The sequence below is a fragment of the Heterodontus francisci genome, chromosome 9, assembly GCF_036365525.1.
Source record: "Heterodontus francisci isolate sHetFra1 chromosome 9, sHetFra1.hap1, whole genome shotgun sequence".
In the NCBI taxonomy this organism is placed as follows: Eukaryota; Metazoa; Chordata; class Chondrichthyes; order Heterodontiformes; family Heterodontidae; genus Heterodontus; species Heterodontus francisci.
In genome coordinates, this window is record NC_090379.1 from 114,766,039 (window position 1) to 114,792,854 (window position 26,816).

The following is a 26,816-nucleotide window of genomic DNA, read 5'->3' on the forward strand; positions in this document are numbered from 1 at the left end:
GTGGAATTCGCGACAAACAGATCTTACTGAATGGCCTACTTCTCCTAACTCGTATGTTCGTATACTTGGGCCATAAATGGTCTTCGTGGCAGTGAAGAAGCCACGGCTATCATTCATGTCAGCCAGATGCTGAATTTCCTTTGCCTGTTCTGCCCACCACTTGTTCATGTTACGGGTGCTCCTTTATACCTCCACCTTTGCTTGTCGGTAAGCCAGTTTCTTTTGCTTTGAGTTTGGGTAATTCCGCCAGGCACAGAAAGTCTTGCGTGATATCCTGATCATTTTCATCAAACCAGTCCTGATGTTTCTTGACAGAAAATCCAAGTGTATCTTTGCAGGCATTGATGATATTGGACTTAAGGACATCCCAAGTGTTGTGGATATTTCTGTTCTTAATTGAAGTTTGAAAGTTTTTCCCTAAGACATTGCTGGAATCGGTCTCTATTGATTGGATCTTTCAGAGCTTCAATGTTGATCTTTCGTCGGCATCTCTACTGTTACATCCGTCGTTTGGGAGCCAGTTTGATGGACATATTTGAACGAATATGTCGATCGGTTCAGTGGTCATCAGCTCCTGTCATTGCTCTGGTGATGCAAACATCTTTGCGATTCTTGACATTAGCGATGATGTAATTGATCAAGTACCAGTGTTTGGACTGTGGGTGTTGCCATGACGTTTTGTATTTGTTCTTCTGGCAGAACAGGATATTGGTGAAGATAAGCCCATGTTCTGCACATTTGGTAAGGAGAAGAATGCTGTTGGGGTCGACGTTTCCAATTCCTTCCCTGCCAATGGTTCCATTCCAGAGATTGGAATCTCTTCCAACTCTGGCATCGAAGTCTCCGAGAAGAATAAGCCTGTCCTCCTTTGGAACCCCACCAAGAGCTTGGTCAAGTTTAGCATAGAAATCTCGGAAAGGAAGACGCCTGTGCATGATATCTTCTAGCTTGGAGAAACTGCTGCACATCAGCTTCCACACGTATCTTGACAGAACGACACTTTGATCCAATGGCAAGAAAACCAAGATGATTGGGGGGTTTCATTCTGCTGTAGCCTTCATCCGCCAGAACAGCCATTGAGATATTTCAGATGGCACATCTTCCTCCGCCTTTTCTACTGTTGAGGACTTGTTTGCCAAAGCCCCGTCTGCTGAATATTTCTCTGGTTCCTAACAAGCCTTCATGGTAACTGAAGCGACCCAGGACATAGAGTCCCATTGTACTTGAAGGGGAAAAAATACAGTGCTGTGGGTAAAGTGCAGGGGAATCAAACTAATTAGATTAATCGAAAGAGCCAGTACAGGCACATTGGGCCAAATGGCCGCCTCCTGTGTCATTTGATAATTATAATATTCCCTCTTTCAGAATGTTTAGTTTAGTTTAGAGATACAGCACTGAAACAGGCCCTTCGGCCCACCGAGTCTGTGCCGACCATCAACCACTTATTTATATACTAATCCTACACTAATTCCATATTCCTACCACATCCCCACCTGTCCCTATATTCCCCTACCACCTACCTATACTAGGGACAATTTATAATGGCCAATTTACCTATCAACCCACAAGTCTTTGGCATGTGGGAGGAAACCGGAGCACCCGGAGGAAACCCACGCAGACACAGGGAGAACTTGCAAACTCCACACAGGCAATACCCAGAATTGAACCCGGGTCGCTGGAGCTGTGAGGCTGCGGTGCTAACCACTGCGCCACTGTGCCGAATGCCTTCTAATACTATATCCATATAAGCACAACACAAGTTCAAAATAAATAGAGTACAGCTCCAGTACATGCTAGTATGTATCTGCAAAAAGAAAAGTTAAATCTGGCATTTATATAGTGCCTTTCACATCCTCAAGACGTCCCTAAGTCCTTTATAGCCAATGAAATGTAGTTACTGTTATAATTTTGGAAACATGGAAACCAATTTGTGCACAGCAACATCCCACGCACAGCAGTTAGATAATGACCAGATAATCTATTTGTAATGTTGATTGAGGGATAAAAAGTGGCCAGGGTGCTGTGGTGAACTCTTCAAATTGTGCCCAAGTCGCATGATCTTTTACATCCAACTGAGGACAGATGGGGCCTCGGTTTAAAGTCTCATCCCAAAAAACAGCACTTCCGACAGTGCAGCAGTCCCTGTGTACTGCACTGGAGTGTCAAGCTAGAATAAGTGCGCAAGTCCCTGGAGTGGGACTTGAACCCTTCTGAGTAAGAGGTAAGAGTGCTACCAACTGAGCCATGGCTGACCAACCCTTAAGTTTCTCAAAGACAAACAATATAAGTCATGAGATATATAAAGAGGAACTCTGGAGCTTCCCTGTCATGATACCATAGAGATGAAAACCACCCAACTTTGTTGCCTCAGGCCTTACAGTTTATCTTGGTCTTTTAAACAGGTCATTCATGGATGGCTAATAATCTCATCACTCTTGCTGCTTTTCTTTTTCTCATTCATCTATTTGGGGTAAGTGCAACTTTTCTAAAATGATGTAACTATGCTGCTGTTTTATTTAATAGTTTGTCTGCCTTAAAAATCCTGATGTGTTTCTCTAATTGGTGGCGATCTAGCTGTTGGATGTTCATTGAGTACCACGGTTCTGATTTTAGTCCTGACTGGCCTGGCCTGGCCTGCACCAGTTGGCAGTGTTAGCAGGATTGGCTGGGCAGGTGCAGAGCCCAGGGGATCCAATCTAAAAATTGATATTGGATGTGGCAATACCATTAGCCTCAAACTGTTCACCAACTGCGGAAAGGGAACATGGATGCCTGGGTGGGTGGTTAGAATGTGGACCTGCAGGAAAAGAATACTTTGTTCCATCTGGCAAACCAGGGTCCTGTCATTTCTCTTCAACAGGGAAGTCTTCAAAACCTACAATGTTGCCATGGATTACTTCACATTGGCGATGGTGATCTGGAACTTTGGAGTGGTCGGAATGATATGTATCCACTGGAAGGGACCACTTCGACTCCAGCAGGCTTACTTGATCATGATCAGTGCTCTGATGGCTCTGGTTTTCATCAAATACCTCCCAGAATGGACTGCCTGGCTAATCCTGGCCGTGATTTCAATATACGGTAAGACCCAATCTTAGGACTTCATGCTTGAATTTTGCCGTGGGCGACTGAGCAGATGTAGTTAAGCCCAGTTTGTTCAGTTGTTGGAGGGGGATGGGTTGTGACAGTGAACTGGTGTGATGCATTTATAACTTGAGTGGAGATTCTGAAATTGGCGACCTAAATCTAAGCTTCAGGTTTTTCAAAAGATTTAATGGAATCTGGAATTTCTGGTGGTTTAGTTCTCAGATTCTATGATAGTTTATGGTGAAGGAGGAATAGAGTAACTTGTGGAAACCTGCCCTTCCGTGGGCTAGTTATTAAATAATCACTTGTACAAGTTAAATCAGCTTGCTGCCTTCTCAACCTTGAATCAAGTTAGCTTCTACCCTGCAAGTGGGTGGGTGTCAGACTGCTTGTCTTTAGCAGTACGCATTGACACAGTTGTCTGTAGTGAGCTAGTTTAAATGCACTGACACCTTTAATCCATTTATTTGAGGGGAAGGAGGTAATCCAGGTCCAATTGTAACATTTTCTGGTACTGCAAGCTGTAGCAAGTTAAGAGTCTTGAAGTCTTAAACTTGCTATAACCGTACTAATTTGGAAATACAGATTTGAACCAAATTCTACATCCCTGTTCACTATAGACTTGATTGCTTTTTTTTTCTGCCTGAAGACTGACTTTTTTTTAAAAGAAATGAGGGAGAGGAAAGATGATCTGTTTATGTTCTTACAACAAATCATTATCGTGTTGCTGTTTGTGGGACCTCGCTGTGTGCAATTTGGCTACTGCGTTTCCTACAACAGTGACTACACTTCAGAGATACTTCGTTGGCACTTTGCAACTTCCTGAGGAGAAAGCTGCTTTTTAAATGCGAGTTAGTTCTTCCCTCCACTAATCTAATGAAATCAGAGCAGTGATGTGTGCATGTATCCCAAGGATTACCTCTTTTTCACTTCTTTCCCTCTTTCCTTCCATACATAAAGAATAGGTTAAAAACGCCCAAACTGTGGAATAAATATTTTTTCCCGATACTATGCTTGGGACTGGGTACATCAGAATAATTCCCCCGAAATGGGAGCAGAAAGCTACAGGTCTGACAGTTAAACCTTCCTATAGTTCTTTTCAGTTCTTGAAGAAACCTTCGAAGCATTCATCTCTCCTGTTAATTTGTCATATTCCTACAAGCTCCAGCTAGGTGGCAAACTTTTACAGTGTGAATTTTGTGGTTTCCTTGCTGCTCCCGATTTAGACCCCTCAGTGATACAGGGATACTTCCCAGCGTTTTGATGTGGAATTTTTAGCAGATCGGTGAAGTGTCTGTGTACACATCCTGATTTTTATTCTCTCATGGAATGTGGGTGTTGTTGGCAAGACAAGCATTTATTGCCCATCCCTAATTGCCCTAGAGAAGGTTGTGGTGAGCCACTGCCTTGAACCGCTGCTGTCCATGTGGTGTATGTACACCCACAGTGCTGTTGGGGAAGAAATTCCAGGATTTTGGAACGGCGATATAGTTCCAAGTCAGGATGGTGTGTGGCTTGGAGGGGAACTTGCAGATGGTGGTGTTCCCATGTATCTGCTGCCTTTGTCCTTCTAGATGGTAGAGGTTGCGGGTTTGGAGAGTGCTGACTAAGAACCCTTGGCAGGTTGCTGAAGTATATCTTTTAGATGTACTTCATCTGTGCGTTGGTGGAGGGAGTGAATGTTGAAGGTGATGAATGGGGTGTCAATCAAGCGGACTGTTTTGTCCTGGTTGGTGTCGAGCTTCCTGAGTGTTGTTGGAGCTGCACTGATCCAAGCAAGTGGAGAGTATTCCATCACGCTCCTGATATGTGCTTTGTAGATGGTGGACAGACTTTGGAGAGTCAGGGGGTGAGTTACTCGCCACTAATTCAGATTGGGTGAGATGGGGGTCTGAATAACAATTCCTACACACAAAATAATGATATTTAATGCTGTAAAAATGTGTATGATCTCTACGTCTGTTAGGAATAGGATCAGGGTTAGGGCCATCTATTTAAGTGTACATAGCCATTTAACACTTAGTTGCTGTTGGGACAATCAACCAAATACTGGGAATTGACTTGTCTAATTGGTTTTTAACCACTCCACAAGTCAGTCACTTAAATCCTACTTAAAATACTAAGATTTTTTCTCTTTTTTTTAATTCACTTTGTCCCAAATTGGCCAAATCAAATTGTAAAAGCGTTGCGTGCTCGTTTATCTTGGTTTAAGGTGCTTTATAAATGCAGCTTGTTGTAATTGACTCTTAACCTAACATGGTTTATCTAGTGAAAATCCGCTTCTTGCTGCTTCTGGCGAAAGTTGTCTATTGGTATTTTATTTCAAGAACACGGGATTGAATGAAGATCTTTGCATCTTTCAGTGGCAGTGTTGTTTCTCTGGAGCAAAATATATTTCAAACTGCCCATGATGAGCAGAAGTGTTATTACTTAAATCCCCTTTGGATAATGTGGATTATAGACAGCTGCCTTTATTACTACCGTTCACTTTTATTACTGGATTTTGGTACAGTCCATACTACTTTATAGCGGGTGTGTTCATGCTAACACAGTTTGAACACTATACGCAATGGATGCCAAATCCATTCAGCCTCTCGGTGCTTAAGGTTTTCAAGAAGTGAAGCTCTAGGATTCCTAATCTAGTTGAGTGTTGGGGACTGGATTGCATGATCCAAAATGGGACAATTTATTTCAGTGGAAACCAACAAATGATCAGTATTTAGCAAAGAGCTGATTGGAGCTGAAGTCTCCATCAGCTGTGTGAGTTGGGCGGTGCTTAAAGGCACTCAGCTCCCTAATAGTTAACAGCACTTAATCACACTTTAAAAGTGCAAAAAGCTGGTGTGCATAATGTTGTCAGTGGTCCCTTCATAATTGAATTCAGTGGAAATGGCAAATGGTTAGCACCATTTGGCTAATATAGACAGCTGCTTGTGAGAAGCATGGATGATGTAAATGTGGGAACTGTATTTACTAGAATGCACTGATTTTTTTTCCCTCTTTAAGGAGGCATTCTTTATAATGTTCTGTACTTCAGAACATGTATCTTCTTCCCAGTCTTAAAGGAGCAGTAGTTCTAAATTGGCACTTGGGTAAATTCATTAATATTGTCAACATTTTGCCAAGTAAAAATATATAAGGATGGAATTCTTGATGAGAGTCTTGGACAGTGAGGATAGGGAGGATATTATACTCTGGAGGACCACCACAGCTGAGCTTGTTTCTGCCCTCAGTTATCTATATGTGCAGTTCAAATAACATTTGTGATCCAGAGCAAGAAGGGCAGGCATTCTTTCCCAATTCTCTCTCCTCTAGCATGGTTGTCCTGAACACAATTGTTATCCATTGGCCATACTGGCTAACTCTGCATTCGAGTCATTGAAAATAATTGGTGATCAAATTGATGTTTTTCTTGCCTGTATGGTACTGTCAGGTGGCACTGTGCATTTGCTGACTGAACCACAGAATATGGGAGGCATGGCAGGTGCCTGGAGTTTTTGTATAGTTAGTACTCTGAGCGGTGGCCCACTTGTAGCCTGGCTCTTGGGTAGTTTATGGCAAGGTAGGGCAGGTGTGTGCTAAACTCACTGTGGTGTCTGTTTTCGTGACATGGAGAGTGAGCTGAAAGGAGGTGGAGTAGCACAGCTATTGTAAAAAGGGAGTGATGAGTGTGCATGATTACTCTTAATTTGTTCTTCAAAAATGAGCAACACTAAGGTAATATTTATTGTCAATGCTCATCAGCAGAAAGAGTTGACTACATAATGTAGGACTGGGTGGACCAAACTGGGCAGGGGTGGCAATTCTCTCCTTAAAAGGCATTAGTGATCCAGTTGGGTTTTTATGACAATCTGGTAACCTTCATGGCCGTTTTATCTAGTGCCAGCCCGCAAAAGACCAGATTTACCAAACGTACATGACTGGAAGTTGTTTAAGGCTGAAAGTTCGGTTTTATGCAAAGTCCATTGCTTTCATTGTACTGAATGAAACAAGCCCAAACTCATCTCAGAATTGTTACAGCACCGAAGGAGGCTATTCAGCCCATCATAATGTCTCTCGACGACTTTTGATTCAATCAACATACTTCTGTAATTTTCTGAAATGTGGCAAATGTTCTGGAGAATACGATGCCTAAATATGCTTTATATTCTGGGCTGAATTACTTAGAACAATTTATATAGAGTTTGTAACGTAATAGCGTCCCAAGACGCTTCACAAGAGCATTATAGCTTGAGGTTCAGCTTTTGACTGTTATTAATTCACACACAATTCTGTGAATTGAAATAGTGCTCAGACAAAAAGATGTGTCTGTATTGCTGACTGCCAAACCAATTCAACTGTTAAATCCATGGCTTCATGTGATGGGTTTACAGAGCGGCAACACCTTGCACAGTGCTCTGTGACTGATCAGTATAGGCTGGAGCCTTCTTTTGGGACCAACCAATGGCAGATCATCATCTTTGGCCTCCTTGTCTCGAGAGACAATGGGTAAGCGCCAAGAGGTGGTCAGTGGTTTGTGAAGCAGCGCCTGAAGTGGCTATAAAGGCCAATTCTGGAGTGACAGACTCTTCCACAGGCGCTGCAGATAAAATTGCTTGTCGGGGCTGTTACACAGTTGACCCTCTCCTTGCGCTTCTGTCTTTTTTTCCTGCCAACTGCTAAGTCTCTTCAACTCGCCACTCTTTAGCCCCACCTTTACGGCTGTCCACCAGCTCTGGCGATCACTGGCAATTGATTCCCACAACTTGTGGTCAATATCACAGTACTTAATGTCGCGTTTGCAGAAGTCTTTAAAGCGGAGACATGGACGGCCGGTGGGTCTGATACCAGTGACGAGCTCACTGTACAATGCATCCTTGGGGATCCTGCCATCTTCCGTGCGGCTCACATGGCCAAGCCATATCAAGCACCACTGGCTCAGTAGGGTGTATATGCTGGGGATGTTGGCTGCCTCAAGGACTTCTGCGTTGGAGATACTGTCCTGCCACCTGATGCCAAGGACTTTCCGGAGGCAGCGAAGACGTCACTCTTGGCTGACGTACGTTGTCCAGGCCTCACTGCCGTAGAGCAAGGTACTGAGGACACAGGCTTGAAACACTCGGACTTTTGTGTTCTGTGTCAGTGTGCCATTTTCCCACACCCTCTTGGCCAGTCTGGACATAACTGGTAACATAACTGCTTTTGGAAAAGATTAGTTTCCCGAGTGGTCAAATGACAATGAAGTGCAAGGTTTATGCTCAGACCGATTTGCATTCTACTTTTGTGCTGTTTTCCAGTGGGGCCAAAGCAAATCTTGTGTACGTCAAACAACATTCAGTGTTGCCACCTTAATCAATCGGAGCATAGCTGATCTGTACCTCAGCTCCATTTGTTCTATTTTTCTTGATACCCTTATGTAGTGACAATCTGTCTATCTCAGTCTAAAAATTTTAATTCAACCAGCATCCACAGTCTTTTGAGGAAGAGTTCCTGATTTCCACATTGTCAGGGTGGATGGTATTGTTAAGTACGTCATCCAGCGACCTCCTTGTTTCTTCACTGTCTGCCACCCCTCCAAATTAGAACACTCCATTCACTCCTAAAGCTGAAGTGTTTCTGTGGTAATGTGACACATTAGAACAGTTTAATGTTTGCAATTTAGAACGGCCTGGATTGTTTTTGCAGAGATCCTCAGAACAGCTGAAATGAACTCTATCTCACAACTCAGCTGTTAAACATTCTCCTGGCTATTAGTCCCTACTGATATTTGAGTTCTCCACCTCACTCATCTATTCAAGGATGAAATAAACATAAAAACATAGAAAATAGGAGCAGGAGTAGACCATTCAGCCCTTCGGGCCTGCTCCACCATTCATTATGATCATGGCTGATCATCCAACTCAGTAACCTGTTCCCACTTTCACCCCATATCCTTTGATCCTTTTAGACCCAAGAGCTATATCTAACTCCTTCTTGAAAACATACAATGTTTTGGCCTCAACTGCTTTCTGTGGTAGCAAATTGCACAGGCTCACCACTCTCTCTGGTGAAGAAGTTTCTCCTCATCTCAGTGCTGGAAGGTTTACCCCGTATCCTTAGACTATGACCCCTGGTTCTGGACTCCCCCACCATCGGGAACATCCTTCCTGCATCTATCCTGTCAACTCCTGTTAGAATTTTATAGGTTTCTATGAGATCCCACCTCACTCTTCTGAACTCCAGTGAATATAATCCTAACCGACTCAATATCTCCTCCTATGTCAGTCCTGCCATCCCAGGAATCAGTCTGGTAAACCTTCGCTGCACTCCCTCTATAGCAAGAACATCCTTCCTCAGATAAGCAGACCAAAACTGCGCACAATATTCCAGGTGTGGCCTCACCAAGGCCCTGTATAATTGCAGCAAGACAGCCCTGTTCCTGTTCTCAAATCCTCTCGCTATGAAGGCCAACATACCATTTGCCTTTTTTACCACCTGTTGCACCTGCATGCTTACATTCAGCGACTGGTGTACGAGAACACCCAGGTCTCGCTGCATATTCCCTCTCTCAGTTTATAGCCGTTCAGATGATAATCTGCCGTCCTGTCTTTGCTACCAAAGTGGCTAACCTCACATTTATCCACATTATAATGCATCTGCCATGCATTTGTCCACTCACTCAACTTGTCCAAATCACCCTGAAGCCTCTCTGCATCCTCCTCACAACTCGCCCTCCCACCCAGTTTTGTGTCATCTGCAAATTTGGAGATATTACATTTAGTTCCCTCATCTAAATCATTAATGTATATTGTGAATAGCTGATATTCACAACATGCCTTTTGTTGTCTGTTATTGGTGGAGGATGTCTTCAGAGCTCCCAAAGGGTCTGTCTGCTCAAAAGCAAACACCAAAACCACACACAGCCATCTGTTCAAAGTAATTAAAGTAGCAGACACAATAATGCCTTCCCTGGGGTGTGCTTTGTTTCCCCAGGTTATTTTATTGCATTATTGCATCTACATGTTCAGGTACATTCATACTGGTATGTTCTTGTGAGGTAGATTAAAACTTGTCTTTGAACTTAAAACATAATAGTTCTTTTAGTGTGGTTTTTTTTGCTCGCAAGCCTCCATCTGCCACCATCAACAGTAAAGGAGGCACTCGGCAGGGGAAAGGATTCAGAGAATGGAGGACTTGGAGGGGTAAGCAACTAATTCGGTTTGTAATATTGAGAAGTCCCTTCACTGTTGCTGGATCAAAATCACGGAACTCCCTCCCTAGCAGTACTGTGGGTGTACCTGCGTCAGCTGGACGACAGCATTTCAAGAAGGCAACTCACCACCACTTTCTCAAGGGCATCCCATGAAAGAATTTTTTAAAAAGTCAAGGTGCAGAGCCCAGGTTCATATTGCAGGAAACTACATGGTAGGAGAGGGGATACGTTAACCTCTAGTGGTTGGGTGGCATCAGGCTTGGGTTTCAAAAGCTTCGAAGCGGGAGCAAGGGAATACTGAAGGATATATTGAGTTTTACAATTGAAATCCTGGCAATGAATGAGCTGGAATCTGAGAGGGTACAATGGGAAGGTAGGAAGTGTACAACAAGAATTTGTAAATCAGACAAAAGGTGACCATGTAGGCAGCTGTACTTGCTGGGCAAGAGCTCTGGTCACAGAAGAATCAATAAAATGAAGATAGGCAAAGATTGTGAAGAAGTGGGAGAGATTGGAGGCTAAAGATGAATGAAGGAACAAATATCAGGCAACAGGATTTGTTCCATCTCCTGTCCATGAGAGTAGGTATTCTCCAAGTGTTCCAACACTTGGGCACTTGCTGCCAGTATCTGCCAATGTTGTTTTCTTATTAGTGATACAGAAGTTGGCTCTTGCTCTGCTCATGCCGAAGATCCTTGCTGTAAGCATTCCTAGCTCAGTGAGGCTGGGAACTTGCAATGTGAAGAGTGGCCTACATCTTTACTGTTGTGCGGTGATTCCATCACAGAATCATTCCTGGACACTGAGCCCCATCTGTCCTCTTGAGGGGTGTAACTGATCCCATGCCACTATTGTAGAAGAGCAGGTGAATTCTCCCCTGTTTCCTGCCAACATTTAGCCCTCAAAAACATCACTAAAAACAGATTGTCCAGTCATTTATCTCATTGCTGTTTGTGGGAGTTTGCTGTGCACAAATTTGTTGCTACATCACAGCGATTATACTTAAAGTACTTTGCCTGCGGTGTGCTTTGGGATGTTTCAAAGTACTGAAAGGTGTAATATAAGCAAATCTTTTCCCTTTTTTTTTCTCGTGTACGACAATCCTTTCTGCTTTCTCCATTCAAGAGCCTCACTGTAAGCTGTATGCTGGTTCTACATGTTTATTGATGCTTGTTAAAATACAGGGACAGCTATTCTTTGCTTGTTCAGCTCCTACCCAACCCTTAAAGGCACTCAGCATTGAACTTTTCTTCCACACAAGACAGTATGCCAGCCAAAGGTTATTTGCGCTGGTGCTACCTTTTTAATAAAAGGATTTAATATCCCATTTAGGTTTGTTTTGTAGTAACCAGGATCAGTGTGATGTATTACTAATTGTCAGACTTAATGGCCCTGCCTTGCCGCAGAATTTCATGCAGACCAGTTAGCATGAGATGAGGTTTACCTCCTGTGTTACTAAACTTTAAAACCATTTTCATCACCATAATCTTCAGAAACCATCCAGGCAAGGAATGTGTTTGTTTACTTATTGTTGAAAGGCTCAGATGTGTAATATGAACCGGATGTGTCAAAACACTGAAACTTACTTAGCAATTCTATTAGCACATTTTAGATGCAACTTGTAATCTTACTCAAAATTTGACAAGCAAATGCTGTCATATCACAGACCCAGTTGCTTTGGCCTCACGTGTTCTTGGGCTAGAGAATGGCCTATGTTTCAGTGGAACCTGCAGGAGGAGTGTGTATATGTGTAACGTGTCCCACCCCTGTAAGCAAATAGATCACTTTCTTCAAGAAAAAGATGTACATTTATATATTGCCTTCCATGGCCTCAGCATGCACTTTAGTCAATGAAGTGTCAACACTGTTGTAATTTAGGGAAATGCAGCAGCCAATTTGTATACAGCAAATTCCCACAAACATCAATGTCTAAGCTCGTGTTCATCTCTGAGGTGTTTTGTTGTCCATTGAATTATGCTGCCCCATTAGTCTAATCTGAATCATCAGCTAAGTGGTGCAAGGAGTCATTGACAGTGCTATTAAGTAACATTTACTCAGCAATAACCTGCTCCTCACTGCTCAGTCTGGGTTCTGCCAGGATCACTCAGCTTCAGACCTCATACAGCCTTGGCCCAAACATGGAAAAAAGAATTCCAGAGGTAAGATGAGATTGACTGTCCTTGACGTCAAGGCAGCATTTGACCAAATGTGACATCAAAGAGCCGTAGCAAAATTGAAGTCAATGGGAATTGGAGGGAAAGAAACTCCACTGGTTGGAGTCTTACTTGGCACAAAAGAAGATGGTTGTCGTTGTTGGAGGCCAATCATCTCAACCCTGGGACATGGCTGCAGAAATTGGTGGAGGTGTCCTAGACCCAGCCATCTTCAGCTGCTTCATCAATGACCTTCCCTCCAACAGTTTTTATTCTTTCATGGAATGTGGGTGTCACTGGCAAAGCCAGTATTTGTTGCCCATCCCTAATTGCCTTTGACAACTGTGTGGCTTGCTAGGCCATTTCTGAGGGCAGTTAAGAGTCAACCATGTTACTGTGGGTCAAGGGCAATTAGGGATGGGCAATAAATGCTGGCCTAGTCAGCGATGCCAACATCCCACAAACTAATTTTAAAAAGGTACCCTCCGGGGTAGAATATTTTTTAGAAGTAAACCAAAGCTGATAAAAGAACAGTCTTGTATAGCTTAAAGCTATCTGCAAAGAGCCTACCAAGTTATCTATTGTCTAACTGACATCCTGACCAACTTGAGCCATTGCTGCTTGTAGCACAGTGTCGGGAAAAACTGAAAGCACTAGGTTCTGCGCCTGCCAGTGTTTTACATGATCTGGCCTTGATCCCATTAGCCTCCCTCACTGTTAACAGGTTAAGACTGAGTGTGAAATCTTGGACTTGGTGTCCTTGGCCCTGAGCTGGACCTTCTTCCCAACATCTGTCCTCGGCCACCAATTGTTCAACATTCGTGTCCTAACCATTTAACAGGAATCTGTGCTTATCCAGTTTCTTGGCTGTAACAGCATAATTAACTAAGGTCAGCTGCAAATGTGTACATATTGTACATAGTTTGTGACAACGGTAATCAGTATCGTTGCCAGTATGCTTCTGCAAGTGGCTAGTCATCCAATCATGGTGACTAGTTTTATGCATACCAAAATATCATGTTACACTGTGCATGGAGCTATTTAACCTAAAGATGTCCTAAATGCTTTGCCTAGCTAATCTTCGGTTAATGAGCTCCAATTATGAACCGGTTTTCATAGAATCCATTTGAAGCAAGTTCTTTAATCGCAATATCCAAAAATAGGAAGGACCCAACTTTCAGCGACAAAATACACAGTAAACATTCTATTCATTCAATCTATTAATATTTCAGCTTTTTTCCCCAAATTTGTGTGTAATATCTCTTCCTGTTGAAGAGGGCAGGACTTATGAATGACAATATAAGGGACGTAAATGCAGGGTTACTGTCCCAGTAATGGCTTTGTTGAATGTTGTAGGAATGCTTGTATAAGAAAAGTCCAAAAATATACTGTTTGAAACCAGAGCCAAAAATCGAGCTTTCATTTCTTAACTGATATCTGGATGCCTGTGTAGAATTCTATACATGGTGTCATCAGTCAATGAATCAGTCCAAGGCAAGTGAGTTACAACATGAACAAACAGAAACACTAATTATAAACTTAATGTTCTAGTTCATATTAATCAAGCAAGTTATAATTATTGGTTACACTTAACGAGTAAGAAATCTAAAATGAGGTAGCACAAAGTCCCGGGGATGACTGCCAAAGATTTTAACATACTGGCTGTGTGTTCAAAGAATGAATGTTTGCACTTGACATTGTTCAGTAACACCGCTGCAAGGCATTCTTTACCTGCAGAAATCAGTTGTAGTGAGTATTTTTGTAATGTTCAGATGGATGCACAATCACTCTGCATACCTGTATTTGTTTCTAGAGGGATAAAATTGAAAAGCAGTAAAGTTATATTAAACTTGTATAGAACCTTAGCCAGACCACGCTTGGAATACTGCACAGTTCTGGTCTCCATATTCTGAACATGGGGAGGCACTGGAGATGATGCAAAAAAAAATTATATGGATTATGCCAGAATTGAGGGGCTATACTTATAAGGAAAGTATGAACAGGCTGAGGGTTATCCTTTTCCTCTAGAAAAAAGACCGGGATGACTTGATATGGGCCTTCAAAATTATGAAAGTGTTTAATGGGATAGATGTATAGAAATGTTTGGATTTGTAGAGAGTCCAAAACTAGGCGCTGTCAATATAAGATGGTCACTAATAAATCTAAAAGGAATTCAATAGGAATTTCTTTACCCAGAGAGAGGTTAGAATGTGGAATTTGCTACAAACTGTAGTAGTTGAGGTGAGTAACATAGATGCATTTATGGGGAAGCTGGATAAGCATATGAGGGAGAAAGGAATCGAAAGATATGCTAATGGGGTTAGATGAAGGGTGGGTGGAAGCTCGTGTGAAGCATAAACCAGTTGGGCTGACTGGCGAATTTCTGTGCTGTTCATTCTATGTAACATGTAATGTCTCTCTGTCTCTAGTAGCACTATATTTTGTAAAATTAAGATTAAGTGGGGACGATCACTGCACAGTGTTCAGTACCATTTACAAATGCTCAGATATTGAAGTCTGAGCCCGCATGCAGCAAGACCTGGACAACATTCAGGCTAGGGCTGATAAGTGGCAAATAACATTCGTGCCACACAAGTGCCAGGCAATGACCATCTCCAACAAGAGAGGATCTAATCATGTTCCCTTTGACATTCAATGGCATTACCATGGCCTCACCCCTCCCTATCTCTGTAATCTCCTCCAGCCCCGCATCCCTCCAAGATATCTGCACTCCTCTAATTCTGGTCCCTTGAGCATCTCTGATTTTAATCTCTCCAACATTGGCGGCCGTGCCTTCAGTTGCCCAGGCCACGAGTTCTGGAACACCCTCTCGACGCCCCTCTACCTCGCTTTCCTCCTTTAAGTCACTCTTTTAAAATCTACCTCTTTGACCAAGCTTTTGGTCATCTGACCTGATATCATCTTATGTGGCTCAGTGTCATTTTTGTTTTATAATGCTCCTGTGAACATTTTATTACATTAAAGGTACTATATAAATGAGTTATTGATGTTGAATTCTGCGACGAGTAACATACTGCACGACTCACCAAAACCTGTCCACCACAAGGAACAAGACTGGAGTGTCATACAGTACTTTGCACTTGCCTGGATGGATGCAGCTCCAATGAGACTCAAGGAGCTCAACATCATCCAAGACAAAGCAGCCTACTTGATCGACACCCCATCCACCACCTTCAACATTTACTCCATCCACCACTGGCTCACTGTGGTTGCTGTGTGTACCATCTACAAGATGCACTGCAGCAAATTACCAAGGCTCCTTTGACAGCACCTTCCAAACCAGTGAGCTGTGCCACCTAGAAGGACAGGGGCAGCAGATGCATGGGAACACCACCACCTGCAAGTTCCCCTCCAAGTCACACACCATCCTGACTTGGAACTATATCGCCGTTCCTTCACTGTTACTGGGTCAAAATCCTGGAACTCCCTTCCTAACAGTACTGTGGGTGTATCTACACCCCAGGGACTGCAGCGGTTCAAGAAGGTGGATCACCACCACCCTCTTAAGGGCAATTAGGGGTGGAGAATAAATGCTGGCCTTGCAAGTGACGCTTGCATCCCAAGAACGAATAAAGAAAAAGATTTGTATAGTCCTGGTCTGTCTTGCCTTTGCTTGGACCAGTAGTTCAGAAGCATCTTGTGTGCGATTGTTAATCTGCCAGGATGGGATGTGTGTTTAACCACTTGGGCGCATCTGACAAAACATTTGCGCTCACAGCGCATCAGAAAAGACTCCATGCAGAATAAGAAGTTTATTTTCTAGTATACATGCTGATATAATTGGCATTGGCAGTTTTGCTCCTCTAGGATTATCCCATGCCCGCAATGTTAGATAGAATACCCTTGTATCCTGCTATGAATGCTGTCAGATGTGAACCAGTTGTTCCCATATCCTAAGATATCTTGATCAATGTAGCCCAATTGATCAATTGCTTTCTCGCTACAGCATGGAGTGTAGCCTTAAAAGTCCAATTACAGATAATTGGTATAAATCTTTACCGCAAGGTTAATTACACTGCGATTTAGGCTTTGATTTAGCAATGCCCCAACTCGAGCCTGTCTTGGATTTGCACATCTCTGTGACATCCTAAACTGATAACATCCAGTTATTGTTACGCTAAATTGCTTTTATATTGGTTTGTGGAATAAGTGCAATATCTTTCTGATTGTGCATCGAGCACCAAAATTGTATTATAAAATGGACTCGTGAAACCTCTGGAGAGATGGTCCCATAACCTGCCTGCTGGGCCACTGCTCATCTCAGACACAGAGCTGAGCTTGTAGCCCCATATCCTCCCACCACAAAGACTGTCTACTTCCAACTCCAGCAAACTCTGTAATTCCAAAACTCTCCTGGACAGCCTTCCATTCTTCATCCTCTGTAAAGTTCAGCTCCTCCAAAGCCCTGCCACCTGTGTCCTCTTGCACCAAGTTCCAGCTCGTCTATCCCCGCTGCTTTTGCTGACCTGGACTGGCTTCTGGCATCCCAGTCCCTCAAATTTAAAATTAACAATCATATGTTTCAAATTAAGGGGTTTGATAGAGGAGATAAAGAAACTGTTTCCATTGAAGGTGGATTGATTACTAGAGGACAGAGAATTAAAGTGATTGCTGATCTTTTGCAAAGGTATGATGAGTTGAATGCCTTCTTCTGTGCAGTATCGTTCTTTGATTTTTCTTTTACGCAGTACACTGCCTGAATGTTGTTGGAAGAAGATTCAATAGGGAATTGGATATATACTACATTAAAAATAGAAGGAAACATTTGCAGGGCTATGGGGAAAAAGCAGAGCAGTGAGACTAATTGGATAACGCTTCAAAAAGCCAGTGTGTGCATAATTCAGTGCTTTACGGATCCTACAGTCTTCAACTCCCTACATGGCCTTACCCCTCCTGACCTCTGTGTAACCCACAACCCCTGCCCTAAACTCTGTTCTTTTAGCTTTGGCCTGTCATACATTTCCCATTCACTCCAGCACTGACGATGTGCCTTCAGCCACCTAGTTCCTGATCATCAGCAAAGTGATGGAAGGCGTTGTCAACAGTGCTATCGAGCAGCACTTACACAGCAATAGTCTGCTCAGTTTGGGTTCCGCCAGGGCCCCTCGGCTCCAGACTTCATTACAGCCTTTGAGCTGAAGTCAAGAGGTGAGTTGCGAGTTGCTGCCCTAGACAAGGCAGCATTTGAGTGTGGCATCAAGGAGTCCTAGCAAAATTGAATTCAGTGGGAATCAGGGGGAAAACTCTCCACTGGTTGGAGTCATACCTAGTACAAAGGAAGATGGTTGTGTTTGTTGGAGGCCAAACATCTAAGCCCCAGGACATTGCTGTAGGTAGTATCCTAGGCCCAACCATCTTCAGCTGCATCATCAATGACCTTCCCTCCATCATAAGGTCAAATGTGGTGATGTTCGCTGATTGTACAATGTTCAGTATCATTTACATCTCCTCAGATACTGAAGCACATGCAGCAAGACCTGGGCATTCTGACTTGGACTGATAAGTGGCAAGTAACATTTGTGCCACAGAAGTGCCAGGCAATGACTACCTCCAACAAGAGAGAATCTAACCATCTCTCCTTGATGGTCAATGGTATTACCATCACTGAATCCCCCACTGTCAACATCCTAGGGGTACCATTGAGCACATAAATGCTGTGGCTACAAGAGCAGGTCAGAGGCTGCGGATTCTGTGGCGAGTAATCCACTTCCTATCTCCCCAATGCCTGTCCACCATCTACAAGTCAGGAGTGTGATGGAATACTCTCCAGACCTGCAACGTCTACCACCTAGAAGGACAAGGTCAGCAGACGCAAGGGAACACCACCACCTGCAAGTTCCCTTCCAAGCCACACACCTGACTTGGAACTATATCACCATTCCTTCACTGTCACTGGGTCAAATCCTGGAGCTTCCTTCCCAACGGCATTGTGCGTGTACCTACAACATATGGACTGCTGCAGTTCAAGAAAGCGGCTCACCACCACCTTAAGGTCAATTAGGGACGGGCAATAAATACTGGCCTTGCCAGTGACACTCACATCCCATGAAAAAAATTTTTTAATCCTCTCCTAAAAGCCTTTTCTGACCAAGCATTTGGTTTCCTAGCCCTCCTGATACCTCCTCCAATGGCTTCAGGTCCATTTTTTGAATTATATTTCAATGAAGTATTTTGGGATGATTTCCTACATTAAAAGTACTACATAAAGATATATTGACTTTGGAATGGGTACTGAACAGATTCATGGGAATCGTACTGAGACTTAAAGGATTAAGTTAGGGCAGTTTGCGTAAATTCCATTTGCATTCCTTCAGGTTAGATGGTTGATGGATGATCTAATCTAAAATAATTAATGGATTCGATAGGGTAGATAGGGAAACTATTTCCTCTGTTTGTGGGGAATCCAGAAAAAGGGGAAATAACCTTAACATTAGAACTAGGGCATTCAAGAGTGAAATCAGGAAGCACGTTTTCACACACACAGCGTAGTGGAAATCTGGAACTCTCTCTTTCCTCCCACTGCCCCCCACCCCCCAATCTCTTTCCTCCCCCCCAATTGCCCCCCATCCCAAAAAAAAAAGCTGTGGATGCCGGGTTCAATTGGAGTTTAGGAATGAGATGAACAGGATTGGCTTAGGTAATGTGATCAAGGGAGAGGGGTCAAATGGAGCTGAGGTACAGATCAGCCATGATTTAATGGAATAGTGGAACATGCTGAAGGGGCTAAATGTTCCATGCTGTTCCTATCAGGGCGTCTCCTCCTCCAACTACTGCATGTGGTGTTCTGCCACCTACAACATACCAGTTACATTGTGACTCACTGCACTGCCAGATACAGAAGTTTGGAGATGCACCCTTCAATGTGATATAAAGGAGGTATTCATGTGTTTATATTTCTCTCTTGTTCTCTGTTCACTTGGCAGGCTAATAAGTTACTGTTCAGTATATTCAATGATTTTAAAGTTCGTGGTCAGATTGCTGTTGAAATGTTAACTATGATTTAGAGTGTGAGAATTGTTTCAGTTCAATTTTTCACTTTTGTAAATTTTCTATCAAACTGCTAACACTTGCTCAATACAAATGTTGTGTTTTTCAGATCTAGTAGCAGTGCTTTGCCCCAAGGGCCCCTTGCGTATTCTAGTCGAAACTGCCCAAGAGAGAAATGAACCAATATTTCCAGCTCTGATCTATTCCTGTAAGTTGAGATTTTTTTTTTTCTTTTTGATTCTTGAACTGAAAGTTTCAATGCACTGGTTTAACTCTCCTGATTTGCTCTTGCATAGCGACAATGATATGGTTGGTTAACATGGCAGATGTTGATCCAGAAGCCAGGCCAAGCCCTCCAAATGACTCTGGTTCTGCACCACAAAGTGAGTACAACAACTTGTTTTTGCTAAACTTTATAGAAAACCTTTAAGTAAAATCAGCAAAGTCACCACTGTACAAGTTGTGTAATAAAACCATGCATCAGAAGCAATGTTTATCATGTGTAAAACTGTCATGCTTCTCTAATTCTGTGCTTGTTAGTGTTGAATTTAATTTATGAACAATGTTTATATAACATTGTTTCAATTATAATGTGCAAATAGACTAACCCAAATAGCAAAGGAAGGTTTTACTTAATCTTTTGCAACAAACTATAATGTAAGTTTGTTTTTAAGTTGCCAAGGTTCAGAAAACATAATTAAAAGGAAATGCTTCAGGTAAATATAAGAAATAATTTATGCTTCTTCTACCATCAACCTTTTGCCATTTATTTGGTATTGCCTTTCATGTTTGAACGTTCATTGGTTTCCTGTACTTTGACCTTCCGTAGCTGTATCTATCTTATCATTCAGTCTGCCTTAACTCATTCAATTACATCATCGACCCGTTTCTTAATAGTTTGAGTTTCACTTCCATTACTTTATCAAGAAGACCTTGATGCCTTCTTCAGTGCGCAAGAACCCCCTGTCTTAATCGTGCCATCCACCGGTTTGAATGTGTTCCTTCGTGTGACTGTTGTAGTTTCGTATGAAGTAATGAATTTGTTTGAATATTTTAAAGTGACTTAAATGGTCAGTGTTTTATCCCAGAATGCTTTGCTTTAGTCTTTTTTTTTAAAGCCAGAGCAGTGGTTAGCACCGCAGCCTCACAGCTCCAGCAACCCGCGTTCAATTCTGGGTACTGCCTGTGTGGAGTTTGCAAGTTCTCCCTGTGTCTGCGTGGGTTTCCTCCGGGTGCTCCGGTTTCCTCCCACATGCCAAAAGACTTGCAGGTTGATAGGTAAATTGGCCATTATAAATTGCCCCTAGTATAGGTAGGTGGTAGGGAACTATAGGGACAGGTGGGGATGTGGTAGGAATATTGGATTAGTGGAGGATTAGTATAAATGGGTGGTTGATGGTCGGCACAGACTCGGTGGGCCGAAGGGCCTGTTTCAGTGCTGTATCTCTAACTAAAAGCACAAATGTGGAATAAAGGGAAAATTGAAGCTTTTCTCTATGCGTGAACAAAGACAGTTTGGAAACTCAAAAGGCAGAGAATGATAAACACCCAGCCCAAGAGATAGTCCTGTATTGAGGTATGGGCTATTTGCTAAGACACCACGTACCACAGTAAAAGATAAAGATTGGCCAATGCATCAGAATGCAATAAGCAATGCTTGAACAACAGAGTTGCAGGCTGAATAGAATGTGAGGTTAAACACCTCAAATGTGCTGTCAGCAATCGTGCTCCTAAGCGTACTGTTAATCTGTTAGGTGCAGCCCAAGGTAGCCAAATAGTATAAGAATGGAACTTGTTCCCTCCAAATGTTAGGGTGCGCTCAGGACAGTCGGAGATCCATTCGCTCTAACTGTAAACTACAGAGCCAGCACTGCTCACTCTGATTCTCAAAACCAGTTTGTTTTAATTGTTTGTATTTAATGTAATCTGTAGACCAGTTGTATAAGAACTATACTGTTACTAGTCGATGTATATTAAAGCTTGTTTAAAACCACATGGGCTTAAATCTTGCAGAAGTTATTGTTGCAGGACAAACAGCCCTTTGTTGTGACTGTGGAAAAGCTTGTCTATACTGCTCGTGATCTAGTATGCTTCTAAAAGATCACAATCACTTCTTATTAGCACTACAGGAATCTTGTTTCTCCAGTCAATCCTCATAAGTCCTCTGACACTAAGGATCAGTCTCATGACTCTCTTCTGCACCAGCTCCAGGGCATTGGATATCTCCCTGTGACCAGAACTGGATCGATTCTGATTAGAGCACAATACAGTTTAAGCGCAACAAAAACCAGCTTGTTTTCTGTGCTCCTCTGATTTTGGTCTCTCATGCAGTCCAAATTTCATCATTCCTTAATTGCCTGTCAAGCCTTAAGCTGTCCAGGCCCTAAGCTCTAGAATTCCCTCCCTAAAACTCTCAGGCTGTCTCTCCTCCTTCAAGATGCTCCTTTAAACCTACTGCTTTGGCTAAGCTTTTGGTCACCTATCCTAATATCTCCTTATGTGGCTTAGTGTCAAATTTTGTCTGGTTACGCTCCTTTGAAGCACCTTGGGATGTTTTACCACATTCTATACATTCTGGAATGGTTCCTGCAGATTGGAAGGTCGCAAATGTTACCCCACTATTTAAGAAGGGAGGGAGAGAGAAAACGGAATTACAGACCTGTTAGTCTTAGAGTCAGAGAGATACAGCACTGAAACAGGCCCTTCGGCCCGCCAAGTCTGTGCTGACCAACAACCACCCAATTATACTAATCCTACATTAATCCCATATTCCCTACCACATCCCCACCATTCTCCTAGCACCTACCTACACTAGGGGTAATTTACAATGGCCAATTTACCTATCAACCTGCAAGTCTTTGGCTGTGGGAGGAAACCGGAGCACCCGGCGGAAACCCACGCGATCACAAGGAGAACTTGCAAACGCCACACAGGCAGTACCCAGAGCCGAACCCGGGTCGCTGGAGCTGTGAGGCTGCTGAGCTAACCACTGCGCCACTGTGCCGCAGTCGTTGGGAAATGCTGGAATCTATTCTAAAGGATGTGATAAATGGACATGTGGATAATAGTGATCTGACTGGGCATAGTCAACATGGATTTATGACTGGAAAATAATGTTTGACAAACCTGTTGGAGTTTTTGAGGATGTTACTAACAGAATTGATAAAGAGGAGTCGGTGCAGGTGGTATACTTGGATTTTCAGAAGGCTTTTGATAAAGTCCCCCACAGGAAGCTGGTTAACAAAATTAAAGCACATGGGATAGGAGGCAATATACTAGCAGGGATTAAGGATCGGTTAACTAGGCTGTGACTAGTAGGGTACGGCAGGGATCAGTGCTTGGGCTCCACCTGTTCACAATATATATAATTGATTTGGATGTGGGGACCAAACTTATTTCCAAGTTTATGGATGACACAAAACTAGGTGGGAATGTGTGTTGTGAGGAAGATGCAAAGCGGCTTCAAGGGGATTTGGACAGACTTAGTGAATGGGCAAGAACATGACAAATGGAATATAATGTGGAAAAATGTGAGGTTATCCACTTTGGTAGGAGGAACAGGTGTGCAGAGTATTTCTTAAATGGTAAGAGATTAGAAAGTGTTGATGTACAAAGGGACCTGGGTGTCCTTGTCAATAAGTCACTGAAAGCTAAAATGCAGGTGCAGCAAGCAATTAGGAAGGCTAATGGTATGTTGGCCTTTATCACAAGAGGATTAGAGTACAGGAGCAGTGAAGTCTTGCTTCAGTTGTGTAGAATCTTGGTTGGACCATACCTGGAGTACTGTGCGCAGTTTCGGTCCCCTTACCTTAGGAAGGATATTATTGCCATAGAGGGAGTGCAACGAAGGTTCACCAGACTTGTTCCTGGGATGGCAGGACTGTCCTATGAAGACAGATTGGGGAAACTGGGCCTGTATTCTCTAGAGTTTTGAAGAATGAGAGGTGATCTCATTGAAACCTACAAAATACTTAAAGGGATAGGGTAGATGCAGCTAAGATGTTACCCTTGGTTGGGGAGTCTAGAACCAGGGGACACCATTTCAAAATAAGGGGGAAGCCACTTAGGACGGAGATGAGGAGAAATTCCTTTACTCAGAGGCGTGTGAATCTTTGGAATTCTCTACCCCAGAGGGCTGTGGAAGCTCAGTCATTGAGTGTGTTTAAAGCAGAGATTGACAGATTTCTAAATACAAATGACATAAGGGGATATGAGGATAGTGTGGAAAAAAGGCATTGAAGTGGATGATCAGCCATCATATTGAAAGACAGGGCAGACTCGATGGGCTGAATGGCCAACTCCTGCTTCTATGTTCCTATATTACAGGCCTCTAAAATCCAAGTTGTTTTGACTATGCATTTCAGTGTTGTCTTTATTATTTAAGTATAGGGTGCACAAATTCAAAAGCAGAGATGCTTGTGTTTAAAGACAAGAGTCTTCAAAGTTGAAGCGATTGTACTGCAAAAAAAAACCCTCGTCCTGTGTTACAACAGCATGTCCACTCCTTCAAATTGGGCGTGGGCTCTCTGTAGTAAGCTGCAGGTTACAGGAATACATGAAGAAAAGGCAGAGGAATTCCTATGCTCATCCCTACTCCACTTGCTCCAGCTGAGTGCTTCCTACTGTGTATTTAGCTTTTATCAAAAATTCCAGTTATATAGCAATATTTTCAAGTGTCCCAGCTGAACTTTGCCTAGGCCTCTATATTTTGTTCAGGAAATGGCAAGGTCACTTTGCCTGTTTCAGTTCCCTCGAAAAGGCATTGAGGGACTGCCTTGACCTGCTGCAGTCTATGTGGTGATAGCACTCCCATGACAATAGGTCAGGAGTTCCAGGCTTTGTACCTAGCAACAACAAAGGAACAGCAACACTTGCTGAAGTGAGAGTGGTATGTTGCTCCTCTTATCCTTTTCAGTGGTAGAGCTCGTGGTCGTGGGAAGTGCCACCAGCTTGCATTTGTATAGCACTTTTAACATAGTAAGACATCCAAGGGGCTTTACAGAAGTGTTGTCAGACAAGGTTCAACACCAAGCCACATAAGATATTAGAAAAAATGACCAAAAGCTTGGTCAGAGCAGTAGATTTTAACGAGTATCTTAAAGGAGGAGTGAGACATGGAGAGAGAGAGAGAGGGGTTTATGGTGGGAATTTCAGGCCTTCGGCAGTTGAAGGCATGGCCGCCAATATCTGGGTGAAGGAAATGGGGAACATGCAAGAGGTCAGAATTGGAGGAGTCCAGGTATCTTGGAGGGTTGAAATAAAACCAAAGTGCTGGAAATACTCAGCAGGTCTGGCAGAATCTGTGGAAAGAGAAGCAGAGTTAATGTTTCAGGTCTGTGACCTTTCATCAAAACTGGCAAAAGGTAGAAATGTAGTAGGTTTTAAGCAAGTGAAGCAGGGGTAGGTGGGGGATGGAAAAGAACAGAAAAGGGAAGGGGTGTGATAGGGTAGAGGGCAGGAGAAATTAAGTGACAAAGATGTCATGGGACAAAGGCAAAGAGAGTGCTAAATGTTGTGGTAAATGACAAAGCATTAGTCCAGAGAGAGTGGTAATGACAAAATAATGAACAGCTTTGTCCAAAAGCACAAGCATGAAAAACCAAGTTTAAGGCAGGCATATGGTTAAAAAATAAAATTATTATTCTCTTTTCTCTACCCCCCCCCCCCCCCCCAACTCCTGCTTCACTTGCTTAAAACCTATTACATTTTTAACCTTTGCCAGTTCTGATGAAAGGTCACAGACCTGAAACGTTAACTCTGCTTCTCTCTCCACAGATGCTGCCTGACCTGTTTTGATTACAGATTTCCAGCATCCGCAGTGTTTTGCTTTTATGTTGGAGTGTTGTACGGTTGGAGGAGGTTAGAGATAGGGAGGGGCGAGACCTCAGAGGGATTTAAACACAATGATGCGTTTTTTAAATGTTAAGGCATTACTGGACTAGGAGCCAGTGCAGATCAGCGAGTACAGGGGCGACAGGTGAATTGTTGACATAAGCTGTGCTCCAAATGTACCTTGAATTTTGGTCCAATATATTTACTAGGCTGTTTGAGTGTACAATACCTGGTGTCTTCATGGAGATTTTTGCCCTTGAACTTGTTGATGAAGGATAAGGTTCAGAATAGTACCTAATACAGAGCTCTTAGTTATTATTTCTGACGCCAAGAGTTATTCTATTTTCTATGGAGAAATGCAGGATTAGTAGGGGTGTACTTGAAGTTGCTATGTAGTTGTGATTGTGATAAGTCACGTGGAGCCAATTCTCCTGGATCTTCTCTTGAGTGTCTTGGGTCGGACAGGAATTTCCCCAGAGTTTTTCCTGAAGTTGTTGCAGCTTTTTCTTTACTCTGAGCTTTGTTTCATCTCCCAGGATGTTATGTGGTACCATCCTGGGCGAGCAGTGTATGAGATTGACTTCCTTTTGTGCTGTATTATTCTTTCAGCTATCCAATTAGTCCCACTCCCCTGCTTTTTCCCCATAGCACGGTAAATATTTCCTTTTCTAATATTTATCTAACTCTCTTTTAAATGTTGCTATTGAATCTACTTCCACTACCATTTCAGGCAGTGCATACCAGGTCGCCTCATTGACTGGATAGAGTTGACCTGTAATGCTCTTCTCTCACCCACATTTGCAATGCATGTTGTTGACCTGAGACTTGCGTCTTTGTTGGTGGCTGTTGAGTTTTGTACTCATCTACAGTGAGACCTTGTAATTCGACTTAGTGGTAATGGTAACTGTCTGTCTGTATTAGTAATGTGGCTTCTCTCCCCTTAACTTCTGCAGACCCTGACCTTAATCAGACCTCAGCAGACGATGGCGCGACCCGGGCAGACGATGGCGCGACCCGGGCAGACGATGGCGCGACCCGGGCAGACGATGGCGGATTCACCCAAGAATGGACAAACACCAGAGACACCAGGTTGGGTCCTATGGAAACAACCCAGGAGAGTCGGGCGGCTGTGCAGTCGCTGCCAAGCCCTCCAGTGGCAGTTGAAGATCCAGAGGAGAGTAAGTAACCGTACTGCTGGAAGGAAAAGGTTTAGAGTCGCACCCAGTCCCATTCAACCATCAGCCCTATGCTTGCTGATGTACACTGGCTCCAGCTCCAGTAATGCCTTGATTTAAAAATAATAAATAAATAAATGTAATTGTTTTGTCGTCTTTCACCTCTCATCTCTCCTCCTTCCCCCATAACCCCTTTCAGTGGCAGCCCCTCTTATTCATCACCATCAGATTCTGTTTTGCTTTTCTTTTAGGGGGTGTGAAACTTGGTTTAGGTGACTTCATATTCTACAGTGTTCTTGTTGGAAAAGCATCAGCGGCAGCAAGTGGAGACTGGAATACAACTCTAGCCTGCTTCGTCGCAATATTAATTGTGAGTATATCGTGGGAGTT

General features: G+C 43.1%; 1 protein-coding gene across 2 annotated transcripts in view; it reads left to right on the plus strand.

Annotated features, from left to right (window-relative positions):
* psen1 (presenilin 1) overlaps positions 1–26,816 on the plus strand; it is a 64,495-nt gene that overhangs the window by 33,037 nt on the left and 4,642 nt on the right. For both annotated transcript variants that reach the window (XM_068039734.1, XM_068039735.1), the window contains 6 exons: positions 2,403–2,470; positions 2,861–3,081; positions 19,529–19,627; positions 19,716–19,802; positions 26,205–26,429; positions 26,678–26,796. In XM_068039734.1, coding sequence (XP_067895835.1) covers positions 2,403–2,470; positions 2,861–3,081; positions 19,529–19,627; positions 19,716–19,802; positions 26,205–26,429; positions 26,678–26,796 — 819 coding nt within the window. The remainder of the gene's footprint in view (positions 1–2,402; positions 2,471–2,860; positions 3,082–19,528; positions 19,628–19,715; positions 19,803–26,204; positions 26,430–26,677; positions 26,797–26,816) is intronic.